General features: G+C 40.6%; 1 protein-coding gene across 2 annotated transcripts in view; it reads right to left on the bottom strand.

Annotated features, from left to right (window-relative positions):
- LOC128868500 (uncharacterized) overlaps positions 1 to 18473 on the bottom strand; it is a 64094-nt gene extending 45621 nt beyond the window's left edge. Inside the window, exon 1 of one of the 2 annotated variants that reach the window (XM_054110661.1) lies at positions 17827 to 18473. In XM_054110661.1, the coding sequence (XP_053966636.1) occupies positions 17827 to 17886 (60 nt within the window). In that variant the 5' untranslated portion in view covers positions 17887 to 18473. The remainder of the gene's footprint in view (positions 1 to 17826) is intronic. The other variant, XM_054110662.1, reaches the window with a different exon arrangement.
- Positions 18474 to 20868: the final 2395 nt, after the last annotated feature.

Here is a 20868-nt window from a genome sequence, read left to right as displayed (position 1 = left end):
ACCCCTAGAGATGACCTTCACCCCAAGAAGATTCTCCTGTCTATTTGGTGGGATATGGCCGGTATTGTTTATTGTGAACTTCTGGAACCAAACCAGACGATAACTGCTGATTATTATTCCCATCAGCTATCAAACCTGAATGAGGCACCTAAATGTGAATAGACGCAAAGTTAATAGTGAATAGACGCAAAGTTTTGTTTCACCACGACAACGCAAGACCTCATACCGCAAGGTAAACATTGGCGAGCTGAACGAGGTTGGATGGGAGCTAATGCCACATCCACCATACTCTCTGGATATTGCACTTTGTGATTATCACCTTTTGCGTGGACTTCAATCTCATATGAGTAACAGGAACTACTCCTCAAAAGAAGTTATAAAAAGGGATATCGAAGCGTATTTTGGCTCCAAGGACAAACAATTTTTGGAGCAGCGAATTAAAAATTTGCCTAAACGTTGGCAAGACATTGTAAATAATGAAGGAAAATATATTATTGCTTAATAAATACTTTGAACATCTTCTTTATTGATTTTAAAACCACCTTTAAAAACGTACGAACTTATGGACTGACCTGATTTTTCTTTAAAATTGTCGAACACTGCTAGTGTTTTTCGGGCAGACGCCTTTTCGATTCTGCTGGCATATTAAATGCTTAAGGAACGTGAGAGCGAGGGAGATATTAAAATTTTTTCCGATAGTCAAGCCGCGATCAAGGCTCCGACGACGCCATGATGCAGATCCAAACTAGTCAATTTCTGTAAGGAGGGGATCAAATCCCTTGGGTGTGCAGGTAATATTTCCCTGATCTGGGTTCCAGGATATAGCAACATAGGGGGAAATGAAATAGCTGATGAGCTTGCCAGGAAGGGCTCGACTGAATTGGTCTCAGAGATCTTCTGCCCGGTTATCGGCATCCGCCTGACTGTTGTTAAAGAGGAATAAGGGAGAGGCACAACTTATTTCTCAGGAAAGCGCAGAAGACATAGAGCTTTTTCAGAAACCTTTCGGTCACAGTACAATTGACGCAGGACTCAAAAAGTGCTGGGGACTCCACGCTATTAAATTTTCAAACTCCTTTACCGGTCATTGAATGATCGGCACACACGCAGAAAAGCTTGGTTTATCATTTAATCCTCATTGCACAAGCTGGGGGACCTTTCAGAGAAGTAGACTGTTGATCACTTTCTCTGTAAATGCCCGGGTTTGGCAGCTAGACGATTAAGGTCACTGAGTGCTACTTTCTTCGACAGGCCAGGACAGTGCAGCAACTTAAATCCCATCAGTTTCTTCATAACATCAACTGCTCCGGATGGCTGTAGATATTTGCCTCTTGGAGGCCTCAAAATGGCATTGAAGCGGCGCTTGGGGAGTGCCAGAGTGGTACTTCAACCATTTCATCTACCTTTATTAAAGGAACTAGTCTTAGTCTAGCCTTTGCTTTTATTGTACTAAAAGCCAAAAGACTTTGTTTTTTCATGTGACCGTCTCACGCTGGAAGTTTGTGCTAAGAACTTTCATTATTCGTGCCACTAGAATAATTTTTGAATCATGAGTCTTGTTGCCCTTCTCCTGTTAAATTATCTCACTTTGATGTGAGATACGGCTTGGGGACGTAGTAAATTCTCTGCCACCGCATACAAGTATTAAATGCCTATGACGACCGTCATAAAGTCATCTGATCCTCGGATAATACAGACACTCGTAAGCTTGATGCTTTTTATTATCTAGCGATTTTAAATGTACATTTTTAAAAACTTGTACTTGGTGGTTATGCAAATTCACAATTAACGTTAATAAATGCCATTTTTTATTACCATATGCATATACTCATATATGTACATAGGTATATCTTAATACTGACAGCTTGTGCAATTAAGGTTTATAAAATGGGAAAATATCATTGATTGCGCTGGCAAATATTCTAGTAATTTGTAATAAAGCTGGCTTACACATTTGCCTATGCAACTGCCGATGATGTTGCGCATTGTTACTTACTCATTTTGATGGATTAACCTTTTGCCCCATAATGGGTTCCAAAGTGCAAATTCTGTCATACTGAAAACACAAGACTGTCTCTTCACAGTGAATTTGCGATAAATCACTTCACGAACATCGCATTCCAGGTAGAAGCTGCGGATTTAGAGTACGAAATTTCATCAAATTCGTACTGCAATTAATTTCAACAGCTAAACTTCTCGTTTTTCGTTGAAGGTGGATCGCGCATTCAAGATTTTTCAAATCTGCCGTAGATCCTTTGGTAAGATCTAAGGTCGGAAACCTTCTGTGGTACTGTGGCTATACACAGCACTTATCAGACCAATCACCACTTATGCCTTTGTGGTTTGGTGGCGACGGGTCACCTTTAAGTTCACATGTCAGGAACTGCACAAACTGCAAAAAAGTTTATGTTTATGCATTACGGGTGCCATGAGTACAACCTCCGACGATGTCCTAAATGCTACGTTTGATTTGCTCACCTTGAATTTTAAAATATAGCAGGAAGCCTTAAAGCAATGTTTAGACTCCATAAATATGATTTCTGGCACGTAGACGGAACTTCGGGACACAGACAAATCTTTAAGATGCTATTTGAGCAGTATCCACTGTTTTTGGCCCCTAAGGACGAGCTTACGGCCATAGTCTGATTTGTAAGAAAATTTTATGTCAAAGTAATCCACAGTGCATTCAAAGAAATTTGACGGATATTTGCTTTACCGACGGGCCCAGGAATGGAATAGGCTCTGCAGCCGATAGTAATAAGCATCATTACGCTATGTGAGTGGCTACTGTTTTCCGAACGGGAATTTTTGCCACTTTGAAAGTAACAGAAAAGATAATTGAGAGGAGATGGAGCGGGATACAGATTGGTCTTTAGTGTCAGTCAGGCTGCATTGAAGGCCCTGGAGAACGCAAAGCAAACCTTAATGATTATTCAAGAATGCAAGAAGAAGCTTAATTCTGTTTCAAGACGGAATAAGCTTGTACTTATATGAGTTCTAGGACAGCGTGGTGCTAAAAAATAAAGTTAATTTCATCGTGCAGAGCTAAACAAAAATACTGGTGAGTAGAAAATTTAAAACATTTATTAGCAGTTGGAAAATGTAATGATATTTAGTAAATTAAGTGTATTAAAATTGCACCAAAAGTGAAACCACCTAAAGGCGGAGCTGGGTATTGCGCTTGAAATTTGTAGTCATTGTCTGCTTTTAATCTTTCTTGTTTGTTTTACGTTTTGTTGTTTTTAATAGTAATGAATGATTCTCGGCTTCGGCGCATATATAATATTAAAAGTGGTGGCAATAGACCAACAACAATGTGCTGTACGTTTTATTGTCAAACCAAAGTATAGGGAAACTAGAAAACAAATAATGAATTCGCCTTGTTTTATTCTGAGCTAACAGCCACATGTAACATATTCTCATAGACTTGGAATTGAAAAATCTAGGCGTCTCCCTAATACCAGCAGTGTGTCTTCTAGGCAAAAGTACTGACAATTGGGGAAGCTTGTAGGCTACTAATCACAGATTTTTCTTTAAAGGGTTATATCGCTATTCTTTCGGATAGCCAAGCTGCAATCCAGGCAACCTCTATGGTGGTAGAACATAGTGAGGCTATTCTCACCACCTTGAGTGAAAGCCATAAAGTAAACTTAATCTGGGACCCGGGACATCGGAATATTGAACGTAACGAAAAAGCAGATTAACTTGCAAGAAGGGGATCTGCCTTGAATAACGCTCTTGCAGTACCGGTATTCACACCAATAGGTGCAGTCAAGAGTACAATTTCCCTTAAATACCTCCGAGTCGCTGATTGTAGATGAAGAGACCAGACGAAATGCAAAATTAGCAGAATGTTATGGTTCACCTACAACCTGAAACAATCGTCAACATTGTTAAACATGAAACGACGGGACGCATGGAGACTAACGACAGTCATAACTGACTTTTGGACTGTCAGAAAACAAGCAGCAAAAATGGATACGAGAATGTGGCAACAAAATGGTGCGGAAGCGCTAGTTGGATTCTGGATGAATTCCCACTCTAACCAACCAACCAACCACATACGTATTAAGAATAGAATGTGAACAAATCGCAACTTTTATCATATCTTGGATATGGCAATGGTAAATGCGTACATTTTATATCACCGCCTACATTAAGGAGACACCACCTGTTAACTGATTAACTTTCATAGTGAAGTCGCTGAATCAATGTGTTTGTTTGTTTCTGCCCAGTCCCGTGCTCTTGGTCGTCCTTCATCACATCCGGAAACTCCTGAATAACACCTATTTTCCAACAAATGATGTTCGTTACGACCCGATTGGTGATTGGTGTAAAATGTTAAATCGATCAGACAAAAAAGCTGTAAAATGCGTTTTAATTTATGCAATTCAAGTACAAAAAGTTGTTGATTCATGTGAAAAATGACTGCTATCTTTGGAAATGCCTAAAATATTTAAAAAGCCCAAGCTGTCATGTTCCTCCAGTGAAAAATGCAAGTGACACGTGGGCGAGAAGTGATAAGGATAAAGCTATAACATTTGCAAAGCATCTATCCAACACCTTTCAACCGTGCGAGAACCAATGCGATGACTTATATTCTTCCTTAGATCAAGAAACCACTCTAATTCAATCAAGCGACTAGAAGACGAAAAGGCACCTGGATTTGATTTAATCACAGCGGAAGTATTAAAGCAACTAGCCCACAAAAAACCTAGTAAGATTAGCCAATCTATTCAAGTGGAAAGTTGCGGAGATGATTATGATTGCCGAGCCAGGAAAGCGTCCACATATTGTTTCTTCATAACGGTCAATCTCCTTGTTGCCACAAATTTCAAAACTACTAAATCGCTTAAAACCAATCATTGAATTTCGCAATCTGATACCTTCGTACCAGTTTGGATTCCATTGTGAACACCATAGATCAGGAGCACTGAATTACAGCTGAAATAGAAAAATCGTTTGAAGAGAAAACATATAGTATGCGCAGCAGTCTTCCTGGACGTCGCGCAAGCATTCGACGAGGTTTGGCATGAAGGCTTTATCAACAAATTGAACTTATGCCTTCCACTTCAATACAGTGCATTTATGAAATCGTATATAACTGAACGCTACTTTCGCGTAAAACAAGGGAATGAGTATTCCAAATTGCAGAAAATAAACGCTGGCTTGCCGCAAGGGTGCATCCTTGGGCCCCTTCTTTACCTTCTTTATACGAAAGATATACAATTACCTCCAAGCACTATAATCGCCACCTTTGCAATTCTTGCATCAGGAAAAACCGCCGAAGTAGCGGCAGCTAAACTTCAAACCGCTATAGACGCTGTAGAAAAATGGACGAAAATTTGGTGAATAAAATTAAACAGTAACAAATCAATTTTGGTATAACCCTCGATGTTAAGCTACGTTGGAAGGAGCATATAAAAATAAAACGAAGCGAACTTAATTTGAAGATACGAAAAATGTATGGACGAAAAAATGGCTCATTGGACGGAATTTAAAACTCTCCATTTATAACAAAATAATGATACACAATCAAATTATCAAACCAGTGTGGTTGCCCCCGGTGCACTTCCCCCTTGATGGAATATGGGTGGAGAAAGTTCCGCTTGGACTACGGGAGGGTACACACTGATCCGTCGACGGGGGGGGATTTTTTTTTTTTTTTTTTTTTTTTTTTTTTTTTTTTTTGGCGGTTAGGTTGGGTTAAAAATGCCTTCGCCCCATATAGTAACCGTCGCTACTACGTGTGTGGTGATTCCACTAAAAATATCCCCCCTCTTCTCTTGGAGTTTTCCCTCCACCCCGGGACTGCTTCCGCATTGCTTCGAGGTAGAGGGCAAAGACGGCGTCCTAAGAAGGACACTTACTTACTCACCCTGCGTCCAGGGTCGCCTGTTTTGAGAAACCTATGCTCAATGCTCTTCAGCATGACTTTCCATTTCGCGCTTCTTTTTTCGGATAATATCCTCTACAAAATTTGAGACGGCATTCCATTTTTCTTCGTCTATCATCATTTTGTCGATAATTTCTTCAGGTGTAAATACACCAATAGCTCGTTGCAGACCTGTTCTCTCTACGTTCCACCTCTCGCATTTAAAGAAGGTGTGCTCCGCATCATCATACTCAGTATCTCCATATATGCAGTTTGGTTGGCTCACTTTACCCATTCGCCACAAATACTTGCGAAAGGACCCATGTCCGGACAAAAACTGTGTGAGGTAATAGTTAACCTCACCGTGCTTTCTTTCTACCCACTTTTTTAGATCGGGTATTAGTCTCGCTGTCCATCTACCATACCGTTCAGAGTTCCATCTTGCTTGCCAAAGTGTGAGCGTTTGGACTCTAATATCGGAGAAACGTAATACTGGGGTTCCTGTGTTTTTTGCCTCCCATCTCCGTTTGCGCTCTTGTGCTAGAATATCTATAGGGATGGTTCCGCTGATAACTAACACCGCTGCTTCAGATACTGTTCTATATGACGAAGCCACTCTGAGAGCGCAGGTGCGTTGCACAGATTGCAAAGTTTTCCGCCGGCATTGCACCCTTAGCGAATCTGCCCATATTTCGCATCCGTATAAGAGAATCGAGTTCGTCGTGTCCATTAAAAGTTTTCGCTTGTTCTGCGTTGGACCTCCAAGGTTTGCCATGAGCTTACTTAACATGCCACTTACTTTGGCAGCTCTTGTGGCAGCATGGTTTATATGCGCCCAGTAGGTTAGCCTTGTGTCTAATTGCACTCCTAGGTACTTGACCACTCTTTTTGTCGATAAAGTGGCATCGAGTACTTATATGTCTACTTCTAATGGGATACGTCTGTTCGTTAGAAGGATTAGCTCTGTTTTCTCTGTGGCCAGCTTTAATCCATGGTCTTCTAGCCATGTCTGAACTCGGATCATCACCTGATTTAACTTCCTTTTGGCTTCGTCAGTGTTCCGGGCGATTATTACAGCTGCAATGTCATCTGCGTATCCCACCAAATGCACATCCTCGGGCATCTCTATTCGAAGGATTTCATCGTAGCTTATATTCCAAAGTTCAGGTCCGAGTATTGATCCTTGGGCCGCACCTGCTGTTATTTGTTTGGTCTTACACCCTTCTCGCGTTTCGTATAAGAGCACGCGATTGCTTAGATAGCTGCGAATAATCTTCAATAGATTACTCGGGGTCTTGAATTTTACCTTTAAGGCTTCAATTACGTCGTCCCAACTTAAACTGTTGAAAGCATTTCTGATGTCCAGTGTGGCTAGTAATACTAAACGTTTGGAGTAGCGATTACCTGCCTGGGCATGTTCTACGCTAGTTATTACATCTTGGATGGCTCCTAAGGTAGATCTGCCACTTCTGAAACCATGCTGCCTGTCGGAGAGGCCGCCGCTGTTCTCTACGGCTTCGCTAAGACTATGCTTTATCAGTTTCTCAAAGAGTTTTCCTGCGCTATCCAGCATACATAACGGTCTATAAGCGGACGCTAATGTTGGGTCTCCCTTTCCCTTACTGATAAGTACTAGTTTTTGTTTTTTCCATATTTCTGGAAAAATTCCTTCTTTTAGGCATGCGTTGTACATGTTTAGCAGCAAAAAAGGGCGTTCGATTGCCAATAGCTTCAATATTTCTGCAACTATGCCATCAGGTCCTGGTGCTTTATTGCATTTCATTGCTTTTGCAGCATCCATAAGTTCTTCTTCTGTGAATGGGACAGGTTCCGTTGTTTCATACTCGAGTTCTTCCCTCTCAGCACAGTGTGTTGGGAAGAGTGTGTCGACTATTTTGCTTACCATTTCGGTTTCCATATCAGCAGCAGGGGATTTGGCCCCTAGCTTTTTCATAACGATTTTGTAGCCCAACCCCCATGGGTTATTGTTAAGATCGTTTCGTAGCTCTTCCCATTTGTCTTTTTTGCTTTGGTTTATAGCTTTCCTCAATTCTTTTCTGCTCTTTTTATATTCTTCGGATTCTGTTATCGCCGGGCCCAATCTTCTGGCTCTAGTATACTTTCTACGCTTATGGATGCACATATCTCTAAGTTCTGCGATCTCATGTGTCCACCAGTATACAGCATTTCTTTTTTTGTTCTTATCTATTTTAGGCATAGATGCGTTGCAACCTATCTTAATGCATTGCATTGTTGTCTTGACTAGTGTTTTTGCTGTACTATTCGTACAGATCGTCGACGGGGGGGGATGAACTTACAGTTTCTGAGGATGCTCGAGTGCCCATATGTGAGATTGAGCTTATAGCCCAAGCCCCTCAGTCTGATTGCGGTACGTGCAGCGGCAATTCTGCCTGCGAAGTCTATAGGGACCACATTTAACCTTACATTAAACGTTAGAGTAGGAGTAGTTCGCAGCGCCCCACTGATTCCAATGAGCGCAGCCCTTCTAGCTTTTTAACTGATGTCATCCTCCCCAGTGAGTTCCACCAGACAACGACTCCATATAACAAGATTGGCTTTACTATGGTATTTTAGAGCCAAAATACAACTCTAGGCGAGAGGCCCCATCTTTTGCCAATTGCGCCCTTGCATCCATACAAGGCGATTGTTGCCTTCCTTATTCTCTCTTCAGTGTTGGGCTTCCACGTTAGTTTACTGTCAAGGATTAGACCTAGGAACCTCACCTTGTCAGAAAGCAAGCGGAGTGCCCCCCATCGAGGGTAGTTGAGCGCTGGGTATTTTATATTTCTTCGTGAAAAGGACGAGCTCGTCTTAAGAGGATTCACCGATAAGCCGCAGATCGCTGCCCATCGAACAACTACGTTCAGATATCCCTCCGTGAACGCACCTTGGTATATTCGCAATGTAGATATGTATGCATCGTGACCTCAACATTCCTGAATTCGCTGAAGTTATTAAAATACAAAAAAATTTATTTGTATAAAATAAAGTAAGAGTCTAATAAAAAGAGGGACTTCAAAATCGATTAATTTCATTAAAAATTAGTTTAGTAAAATGAATAGAGATATAGAAAATAGGAAAATCTGACATTTGAGGGTTAAACTGTTTCAAAAGCCTCCATTAATGCCCGCCTGGGCGAGCAGGTACAGCCAAGAGCAACTACTGCAGACGGCTTCTGTTTGAGATCGAAATATAGACAAATAAATAATAGCTGAAATTTAATTTAATGTTTCATTGTTAAACCGGCCATGAGCTGACAAAATATAAATACGAACACAAATTAAATATTTTTTTTGTGTTATTTTTTATTTGTATGAAATTTTGAAATAATTTTTGTGCTTACTTTTTAATATTGAATTATTGTATCAGGCAGGTTAAGCAGAACGGGTGGCCGGAAGCAGAAAAAAATCGAGGACTGTGCATGATAAAATATATGCAATTTTCTGCTCCAGTTGTGTAGTTTTGGCAAAAAATAAAGAAAATCAAAAACAAAAAAAAGCTTGCTTAGGGCATCCAGCTGTGCAATTTTGACAAAAAATTAAATAAAATCAAAAAAAGTTTGCTCAGAGAAAAAAATATTCACATCCTAATTTGCTTGACAAAAAAAGTTAACAATAAAATATTTGTAGCATTGAATGCTGCACGTAGTAGAAATCAGCTGCTGGCGCGTGCTGAACATTGTTGGCAAAATAAAACAACCTCACAAAATAATGTGAATTAATAGCTTTGCGTGTGAACGTGTGGAAAGTAAACAATTACTGCGTTAAAGCGACAAATGTTAAATTAAAACTTCTGACGGGTGGAAAATTGCAAATAGAGGTTAACTTTTTGTGAATGGAAAAATTGTGATATTTTAAAATTTTTAGTTTTTTTTCCAGTTGCATATGAATATACATACACACGTACTATAAGGAGTATGTAAAAATATCTATAGATTTTAATTGGTAAGGTCAACGAGTTTTTTTTTGTTTTTTTTTTAACAATTGCATTATTTTTCTAGCTTTTCAGGAATTAAAAATGTATTCGTGAAAAAATGTATGCCCACTCATATCTACATTTACATGCGTATAAGTGCGCGATGCTGTTAATTTGCCTGACAATTGTGCTCAAAGTAATTAAAACTCATTTTATATTGTCTGTTTGCAGTAATTAACTTGTAGTATTGGCTCATCGTTTGGCTTCGACTTTTGCCACAATTTTGAGGTTGCGACAGAAAAACAAAAAACACAACATTTTTGCCATCAAATGTTGCTGAAAACACACATACGAGGGGCTGTTAAGATGATCGCGCGACCTAAGTTACTTAGCAACGACTCATCAACTCGTTACTAATAACACTAGGCGCTTGTTGGTATAAATAACACCATATCAGTGCCTGCGAAAGCAGAAACTTATCGTAATTTGGAGCACTGCGCAATGAGTAAATTTCTTTGTTGAAATAGAAAATACGCGAAATAAAATATGGAGTAAAATGGATAAATATTAGTTTGGGGAAAAATAAATCCATTCTTTTCTTGGTATCTCGTAAAATATCGATAAAACAATTTAGAGTTTATGCCCGTTGTCAAGGTGGCAGTTGTAAGTTACAGGGTGTTAGTGGAAGCAGAAGCGCTTCAAGCAGGTCGCACTTGGCAAAAAATCAAATTTAAGCATTGAATATACATATACGAGTATAAACTTAACTTGTTTATTGAGTGGTAAAAAAAATATATAGGTGCGCAACTAAGTTCTCGCTCTTTTTTTATGAAAAAACAACTTTATTCTGAAAAAATGGCTACAAGTGAGTCATTGAAAGTATTGCCCATCGCTGGCTACTACTTTTTCCCAACTTTTTGGTAGATCTCGTACACCGTCCCGGTAAAACTGTTCATCTTTTGAGGGTATCCACGGATCAAGCCATTTTTTGATGTCTTCATATGAATGGAACTGTTGGTCAGCTAGACCATGTGCCATCGATCGAAACAAGTGATAATCGGTCGGCGCAATATCTGAAGAATATGGGGGTGGAGCAGGATTTCCCATTTCAGTGTTACTACTTAGGTTTTAACGGGTTTGGCAATGTGAGGCCGAGCGTTTTCATGCTGTAGAATCACTTTTTCATGCCTCTCCGCGCATTGCGGTCGCTTCTCGCGCGGCTCAATCACATCAATTGAAGTCGATACCGATCCCCAGTGATGGTTTCGCTTGGTTTCAACACTTCGTAATAAATAACACCAACTTGGTCCCACCAAATACATAGCATAACCTTCGCAGCGTGAATATTCGGCCGAGGCAACGACGGAGAAGCATGTCCGGGCAGCCCCCATGACATTATTTTCTTCAGATTGCTGTAATAAATCCATTTTTCATCACCCACACGCTGGAACAGTTATTCACAGGCGAAACGTCGAAAAAACGACGTTCAAAATCCCTTGGTTTTAATTCATAAGGAACCCAAGTCCCCTGATCCTGAATCATTCCCAAAGCAAGCAATCGTTTGGAAATGGATTGGCGGGTAACTCCTAATACTGAAGCAAGCTCTTATTGCGTTTGACACATATCCTCATTGAGCAATGCCTCCAATTCAGCGTCTTCGAAGGTTTTTGTCTTTCCTTCACGCGAACGGTCGTCAACATTAAAATCACCGTCTTTAAAGCGACGAAAGCAGTCTCGGCACGTTGTTTTGCTTAAAGCAGCATCTCCATAAACTTTTAGTAGCTCTCGATACGCTTCAGCCGCCGTTTGTTTTTCCGAATGAAAGAGGAAAATCAACACTTCCCGCAAATGACGATTAATCGGCACAAAATCAGACATTTTTACAAAACCAAAAGTATATGATACCAAAACAAAATGACTAATGTGTCGAAGCAGTTTGCAAAAGCCTTGCACCACTCGTAGACCCGTGTTTTTGATAAAGTACACTCGCCATAGGCTTGCTGCAACATTTTAAATGATTCGGCACACGAAATCCTGTTAAAAACACAAAATTTAAGACACATTTTTTGTTCTATATTTTTATCCATAGTGAAAATCACAGAGCACACCAGTGGATGACTGATAAAGGGTTTTTTAATAAGAGGTGTTACTTTGATATTCAAAGAAAAATTCTATTTTTTAACTTAAATGATCGGATGTTTATTTCATTATAAAGAGAAAGGTATGCCGTTAATAGTGGAAAATAACATCAGCCAAATGACCACCACGACCACGCTTACAGGACAATATCCTTTTCATGAAATTTTCCCTAACCGAATAACAAAGTGGCTGCCCTATGTCCTCGATAGCCGCACGAATTCCATCTTTGAGAAGTAGAATCGACACTGGGCTGTTGGCGTAGACCTTCTCTTTCATGTGATCCCAAAGAAAAAAGTCACAAGGTGTTAAATCACAAGATCTCGGTGGCGAATTGTGATCACCTCTTTGAGAGATAACACGGTCCGGAAACTTTTCCCGTAAAAGATCAATGGTTTCGTTGCTTGTGTGGTACGTAGCGCGGTCTTGCGATTTCCAGATCAATACCATCCAATTCCGACCATGAAAAATCGTTAATAATCTCTCGATACTCTTTTATATAGTTAAGTAACACCTGTTATTGGAAAACCCTTTATAATTGAATGCTTAAAACAAGCTCATTGACAGACCACGCTCAAACTCTGCGACACTATAGGGAGCAGTTGTACCAACATTTCAGCAAAAAAATTTCGACATATGTGTAACGCGTGCTTTTTAAATGAACAATTCCCGATATTTTGATGACAGAATGTTTATGACAAAGCGCCTCCAAATGTTCATTATTCGCTGTACTAACTATTGTCTGTACTAATTTGGCAGCGAAGAGCCCAATCCAGCTAAGGGGGAAGGAGGTTGCATTCGAAAATAAAAAAAATTGTAGTTCAGATTGCGAACTTACCAGCCGCCTCTCGTACGCCTTGTGTGCGCATGCTTGGCAAATATGGCGGCATGGCTTAAGTACTGTCGTAGTACGAGCACAAGCTTAAGTAGTTTTCTACTAGTTGCTATAATTCGCCAATGGGTAAATGTGTAAAATTAATTAGCTTGAATTAAAGTAATGAATTGTCGACATATTTCGCTGCTTGTCCTGTGACGCTTTTTATTGTACTGCTTTACATCTGCGATTATGCGAGTTCAGCGATGTTGCAAGATATGAATGCTTCTGTTTGTAAATATGTAACACTTAAATCTTGCATTCGTCGTAATTTTTGTGTAAAAAACCTTTCTTATTTTTAATTAGATCTATTTTTTGTTGTGTACTCCAATTATTTTAATGAATAATTGAGAAATTAAGAATTAATTAAGCGTGCAATTTCATTAAAATTGCGGTCAGTGCCGATGGTAAAATGGTTTGAGGTAATTTGCCTATTAGAGCCGGTTTAGTCGAGTGTGGCTGAGTGTGTGGCGCAATGGATAGTTATCTGATTATTAAAAGTATGTTGTTTAATGCTAAGTGTGAGCATGGCAATCTGCGGTTATTTTACTTCCACCGCATTACTTCAATGTTTGAAGTTGCATCGTTGTTTTTTTTTGTTTTGAGTTTGAGAATATTTCAAAATTCATCCATCCACGGCTCGGTTGCTAGACGAGTGCCATAATCATAAGCTAAACACAGTAGTCGTTGGCTTATAGAGACGTTTGATTTTGTGAGTATCCAGTAAAGTGAACAAAAAGGGGGAACATTTTTTGTGCGCGAGGTCTCAGATTCAGTAACAACGCCTATCTCTACCCTAACTCTTTCTTGCTTATATTTTCAAGTCTAACACATGAGCTTTGAGCGAGTTTTTATTCAGTTACACATTTACCCGAAAGTAGGAGTGGCCAACGTAGAATCTCTCTTGCCAACAAGTGGTACTTTGGACTAAGTAGGCAATTTAGTAGTAAAGTCCTCTCTCGATGAACAAAACTGACTCTCTACAAGACTCCTATCATGGCTGTCCTAACGTATGCCGCCGAAGCGTGGACGATGACAACATCCGATGAAGCGACGCTTGGAGAGAGAAAGATTCTGCGCAAAATTTTTGGACCATTGCACGTTGGGAATGGCGAATATCGCAGTCGATAGAACGATGAGCTGTATGAACTTTACGACGACATAGACATAGCACAGTGAATAAAGATCCAGCGGCTACGCTGGCTGGGTCATGTCGTCCGAATGGATACAAACGCTCCGGCTCTGAAAGCATTCGATACGGTAACAGCTGGTGGTAGCAGAGGAAGAGGAAGGCCTCCTCTGCGTTGGAAAGATCAGGTGGAGAAGGAGTTGGCTTCACTAGGTATGTCCAACTGGCGCCGGTTAGCACGAGAAAGAAACGACTGGCGCGATTTGTTAAATTCGGCCAAAATCGCGTAAGCGATTATCGCGCCAATTAAGAAAGAAAGACGACCATAATTCAAAATTTTATTTATTTCAAAATCGACGCATTTGTTTTTATAACCGGTGCGATATCAACCACATCATCGAAAGCATTATATGCGACATTAAACTTCCTTCCGATAGGTCTGCAGGCTAGATATACCGCGCGCAATGCGGCACGGTCACTGTAAAATCTTGACGGACATTTTGTAGCTTCTGGGACTGGTGGATTAAGAGCATCCGCCTACACTTGCTACTACCCCCCTTCCCTCAAGGAAACAGTGGAAATGGGACTATGGAAGATAAGGCGAGTTCATCCAAGTATACACAGATGGCTCACAGCGCGAGGGTACAGTCGGGGGAGGTGTATATTCCGAACATCTGGGCATCTCCTTCAGTTTTCGGCTTTCCGACTATTGTAGTGCCTTTCCGGCTCAACTGATGGCACTAATTAAAGCCACGACACTGGTATAGTGTGATGCGACGATATCTGCTGGTGATATCTACATATTCACTGGTAGTCAGGAGACGATTAAATTCCTCACAATGCAGTTGACAACCTCTAAGGTAGCCATGAAATACCGCACACCTTTTAACGAGATGGCTGAGTTATTTCACCTAAAGGTAACACGGATGCCGGCCCATTGTGGCATTGAGATTAACTGCAGAGCCGATGAATTAGCGAGACTCGGCACCCAGTTGACTGAAGAGTATACAGACAATGATATAAACATATCCTTACAAACATGTAAGCTACTCATCCTTGAAGAAATCGTAAGGAAAGCAGACGGCGAAATGGCAAAATGAGCCACCTGCAAAATCACCCGGCTACTGTGGCCGACTCTCAATGCTAAACGCACAGAGTCTCTGCTAAGCCAAAATGAGCACAGTTTTAGTACACTGATCTCAGTTATAACGGCGCACTGCCTAATAGGTAGGCACGCCCAGACAATGGATGTGAAAACACATGACTTTTACAGAAGCTGTCTAGATGTAGAAGAGGAAGACCTCCCACCTTCTGTGCGATTATTCCGCTCTACCCAGACGTACGTTTTCTATTCTAGGTAGACAATTTTTTAATGATTATAAAATTATTGAAGAGCACTCACTGGTTTTCGGAGATATGGAGGGAGAAGTTTCCCCCCCTGGCATCATAATGGGCTATGAGCCTGACAGCCCACAGGACAACTGCTGCAACCTAACCTATCGTGCGGGCGGGTGGAGAGACATAGCTAAATAGAGTCCCTCCCCCCATTCCTCCCTTTATTCTGAGCCTTTTGGTATAAATATGTTTATCTGGATTACTTTATGCTGTTGGATACCCGTTCGTTATGCGAACAAAAATAAAATAGTCTCCTGCTAAAGGGCTCGAAGACATAAAAATCGCGTTTCCAGAACTTAATGTTTTAATAACTGTTTTCTTTAACCTTTTACTATAACTTTTCTAAAGTACCTAAGCATAAGACTGGACCCAAGACTAACCTTGTGGGTCCAAATAAAACACGCAGCAGAGAAAGCCGCTAAGATGGCATTTCTACGCAGTAGACTGATGGCATACATAGGTGGAAACGGGAAATAATGAAGGCTACCCATCCGCTCTCCGTTCTCTTATATGGAGCTGAATTATGGGCAAATGCGCTATAGGCAAATCATTCTGAGAATTGTTTCTGTCTACCGCATAGTAACAGGGCCAGCAGCTCAAGTGATAAGTAGTTCAATACCGATAGATATACTGGCCATTGGGAGGAAATTTTTGTAGGCATTAAAGAACGAGAGGATGTAAGAAAGAGTAAGCAAACTTGCATCGCCGAGCAGAAAATTATTTTGAGTGATCGAATTCTCTATTTGGACCTTTAAGTGTGCCATTGCGCGTCCGTTAGTAGACTACAGCTGCCAAAGCTGTAGTTCAAAGTGTCAAATATGTTTGGTGCACGACGTCATTTGCAAAAATTATACATCTTTCGAAAGGGTGATTAATATTGCGCCACCCAAGGAATCGGCAGACTTGGACAAAGATAAACGGATTCGTGATATCATTGTGAAGGAGGTAAGGGGAAAGAGAAACCGTTGGATGAAAAGAGAGGGCGGTGTGAGGTAGTGGTGGGATGGTTGGGAGGAGGGGTTTAGAGTGTGTGGATTATGAAAGATGACTGTGCTGTGTTTGTGTCAACCGCTTTGTGATGCTGATGAAATTCATCAGATTTTTAATGTCAACGCCAGCTATATCCGCAGGCATAGCAAAGAAGTAAGAGCCAAGATGCCTAGATCTTAACCGTGCCAGAGCTGGGCAGCTAAGGAGAAGGTGCTGGGATGATTCCAGCTCATTCTCCATGCATCCGATGCAATCAGAACTGAAGGTAATTCCAAGTCTCACAGCATGTATTTCTCGCGAATAGCGTACTGTGAGAAAACCCACGAGATTCGAGAGCTGAAATTTTATCAACCTCAGAAAATCGCCCGACCGCCCTCGATCCGCACGTGGCCAGAGGATTTCGCGATCTTACAAGTTTGTGTATTTGACCAATGTTCGCCGAGTTGGCGCTAAGCCCATCTTTCCAGGAGCAGACCGCAGGTAGTCAGGGGGATCCCAATTCTCTCCCTTCGCGGGGAAATCATCCATCTCACATGCCCCTTGTATGGCCAGCTCAACCACCTCACAGTTTCCCGCAATGTCGCTGTAACCAGGTACCCAGATGAGGCTTATGTCAACGAATTCGGACGCAGTCGAAAGTGAGGCCAGGCATTCCCTGACCAGTTTCGAATGCATCGTCACTGATCCGAGGGCCCTTATTGCCGCTTGGCTGTCGGAGTATATATTTACTTTCTCGACGGTTAGTGCGCATGTGAGCAGCCAATCAGCTGCCTCCTTGATTGCGGCTACCTCTGCCTGGAACACACTGCAGTGGTCCGGTAACCTGAATTTCAGTCTGATAGGGAGCTCCTCGCAAAAAGCTCCTCCGCCAGCCTTTCCTTCCAACTTCGATCCATCTGTGAACGAGTTCACCAGGCCCTGTCCCCAAATGTAGCCCCCCGTCCACGCTTCCCTTGATGGAATGTGAGTGGAGAAAGTTCCGGTTGAACGAAGGGAGGGCATACATTGATGACCACCTTGTACGAGTATATGGGTACATACATTTTTAGCAATTCCGTAGTTTATTTCTGCCATGAAAAAGCTCCGTATAAAAAATATCTGCCTTTCGGAGTCGGCTTACAGCTGTAGGCCCCTCCATTTGTGGAACATCATGAGGATGCAATCCGCAAATAGGAGAAGGAGCTCTGTTGAACACCTAACAGAAGTGTATGCACCAATTTTTTTTTTTTTTGATTAATTTCGTAGTATTTCTAGTGCAACATGTAAGTAATTAAAGACTTTCGGTAATTTTTTTACAAACAAAATTTCTTTTTACTAAAAATTTACTTCCATCAGAAATGTTTTAAATGTTTCAGCATAAAAAATAATTTAATTTGAAACAATTGCACAAGCCGAACATCGCGCATCGTTTGGTAATTCAATGCGGCTATCCTAAAGGCAAACAAAAAAGGACAGCAAATTTTTTCATTGAATTGCAATTGGCTGACTCACCTGTGGCGCGGCGTTTGCCAAATGCAGCAAGTACGCCAGCAAAACGAATTTCAGCATCATTTTTGAGCGTTTGTTTTGTGATTGTTGTTGTTGATTTGTTTATTAGCTGTGTGTGTGTGTGTGTGCGTGAGCGTGGATTGAATTAATTTGTTGGTTTGGCTCGCTGAAAAAGAATTCAGAAATTCAGGAATTCAGGAATTCTTTTTCGCAATTGAATTATTTGTTTAAATTCACTGCTTTTCCTTAATCACATCCAACAACAAAGTGAAAACTGATTTCGTATGCACAATGCGACAACGCGTCAATTCGCCACAAGTGTGTGCGCACTTTTATAATCTCCTGCAGATGAATGTTGAATCAATAGCGCTGTTCAAAAAAAAATTGTATGAATATAAATTGTTAAAATTGCACGTTATTTATTTTCCCGTTTTTTTAATTCGATTATTTTTTTAAGTATTCCTTTCGAAAATTCACGCTTTGTCCGCACGAATTGTCGTTCCGATTGTTTCAAGTCCGTTTCTGTTGGCCGCTGGTCGCGTACTGTTTTAAAGCCACGGTTACGCTGATGAAAGCCTTCTTAGCGATTGACCAACAAGCTCACCAGCTACATACGCCATGCCGCCCGACGCGCCGCATTTGGTCGCGCTTCAACTGGAACCGGTGGCGTTGAGCTTCTCTTCATAACTTAAAGCTTTAAGTAATTAACATGTTGTTGTTATTTTCCGCTTACGGTACAGTTGTACGATTTTTTATTGTTGTTTATTGTGCCTTCTGGTGTTGCCGATCTTGTTTTACTTGTGTGATTTTTTATTTCCTATTTGTAAGCAGACAGATTTGTTGTAACTAAAAAATTGCCAACTTTTCCATCACTCCCTTAACGCCTGTGTGTGTGTGTATTTGTATGCGAATGGCATAGATTCGAAGTATGCATGTAAGTCGGCAAATGTGAGCGATGTCGGCTCATTTGAGAGAATCATAGATGTTGCTCATCGTTCGGCTCTAGTATTCGTGCTGTTATTGGCCGACCAGGTTCTGGTTCATGTTGAATTAATCGCGTATTGTTCTGAATAAAAAATCGTAAAATTAGCAGTAACGCCAACGTCGTTCAAGGTGCAATTGCTTTCCGTATAATTGCAAAACATAACAACAAAGATATAAATGTAATTAAAAAGCAAATAACCGGTTTTTATTTACTTAGTTTCTGTTAAGGATATTGAAATTTCATTTAGTAGATTAGTTGCTTATTGAGCTTCTTGGTATTCATGGAAAATCTTGACAAATGAATTACTATGTAGGTAGGCTTTCCTATTCTTGTAGAGGAAGTGGATGCCTTAGGTGCACTAATTTTTACGCTTGTAAGTACACCGAAGAGTAAAACTGCAATAATTTTATTCACATAACGGTTGTATGTAGCAGCATAAAGAAAGGCCTTAAGTCTACATGCAGCAGCACATTTTCTTATTTCCCAAAAGATATATAAAAATTGAATTGTTGATGCAGTTTCTTTTCACTTACTTTATAACAAACAAATTAAGAAAACAATAAAGAAACAGTATGACAAAAGTCGACATACAATTCAAATAGCTTAAAAAACAAATTTATTCATTTTAAAACTAAAGGGTTTTCCAATAAGAGGTGATATTTTGGTAAAAGATCAATGGTTTCGTTGCTTGTGCCACACGTCAGGTTTCGTCTAGTTGAAAATAAATGTTGTCCAGATCAATACCATCCAATCCCGGCCATACAAAATCGTTAATTATCTCTTGATGGCGCAATCCATTCACCGTAACTGTTGCTCCAGCTTTCAAAAAAATAAGGTCCAATGACTCCGCCGGACCACAAACCGCACCAAACAGTCACACGTTGAGAATAGAGAGGCTTTTCAACAATAACTCTTGGATTTTCTGAGCCCCAGATCCGACAATTTTGCTTGTTGACGAAGCCACCGAGGTGAAAATGGGACTCATCATTCAAAATGATTTTTCGATGAAATTCCGGACCATTTTCATGCATTTCAACGACCCAATCAGCAAAGACACGACGTTGTTGATGATCGGCCGGCTTGAGTTTTTGTGTTAACTAGACTTTATAAGTCCTAAGACCCAAATCTTTATGCAAAATACGGTGTAATGACATTTGTGGAATCCCTGCCCAATTCCAAAGAACGACAAGGAATGGACAAACCTGGGTTTTCTTTAACACTTTCGGCTACAACAGCAACAACAATATTTTCGGTTGTTCTTGAGCGACGTGCACGGGTTTTATTCTTCACATCACTAACTTGCCCCAACAGCTTGCATTTTTTCACTAATTTCTGTATTGTGGTCCGACAAGGTGCTTCACGATGGCCCAAAAATGTTCGAGTTTTACGAACCGTCTCTGCCAATTTTCACCATTTTTATAGTGAATTTTAATAATTTCAATGCGTTGTTTAAGCATGTCTCGTTCCATTTGTAGTAATGGCGTAGTTTTTACTTGTTAATAGCGAAATAGCGGGCTATTCAAAATAACACCTGTTATTGGAAAACCCTTTAGCTTTCTTGATTACTGTTAGTATTTAGTAGGTCCACCGCCATTATCAATCATTGCATTAATCCAAATAGCTGTGTAAGCCATTCCCGCGTTATTTGATTCCATGCCTCCATCATCGATTTCATCGATTTTGCGTCGGTTACTATACTTCATCGAATTTTTCTCTCTAAAAGCTCGCAAACATGCACCGCCGGACTCTGCGCCGGGTATTTAGTTACCTGGGTGCGTAATTAAAGAGCCATTTTTTGGTAATTGGTCATTGGCATTTTAGAGTCATTGTCTTGTTGGAAAATCTAACCTTGCCCAAGACCCAATCCTTCCTCTCATGACTTTAAATGTTGTTCCAATATGTTTTTATATGTTAAGTCGATCCATAGTATCTGCCATAAAGGTCACCTTTCCAACGCCAGATGCAGCTATAGCTACCCAAACCATTACGTTACCATCGCCATGCTTGACAGTAGATATCAAATTTTTCATTTCCATTTCCCTATTTTTCTCCATATTTTG

The sequence above is a fragment of the Anastrepha ludens genome, chromosome 6 (assembly GCF_028408465.1).
Source record: "Anastrepha ludens isolate Willacy chromosome 6, idAnaLude1.1, whole genome shotgun sequence".
NCBI lineage: Eukaryota > Metazoa > Arthropoda > Insecta > Diptera > Tephritidae > Anastrepha > Anastrepha ludens.
Note: the sequence above shows the minus strand (reverse complement) of the source record. Positions and strands in the feature narration are given on the sequence as shown.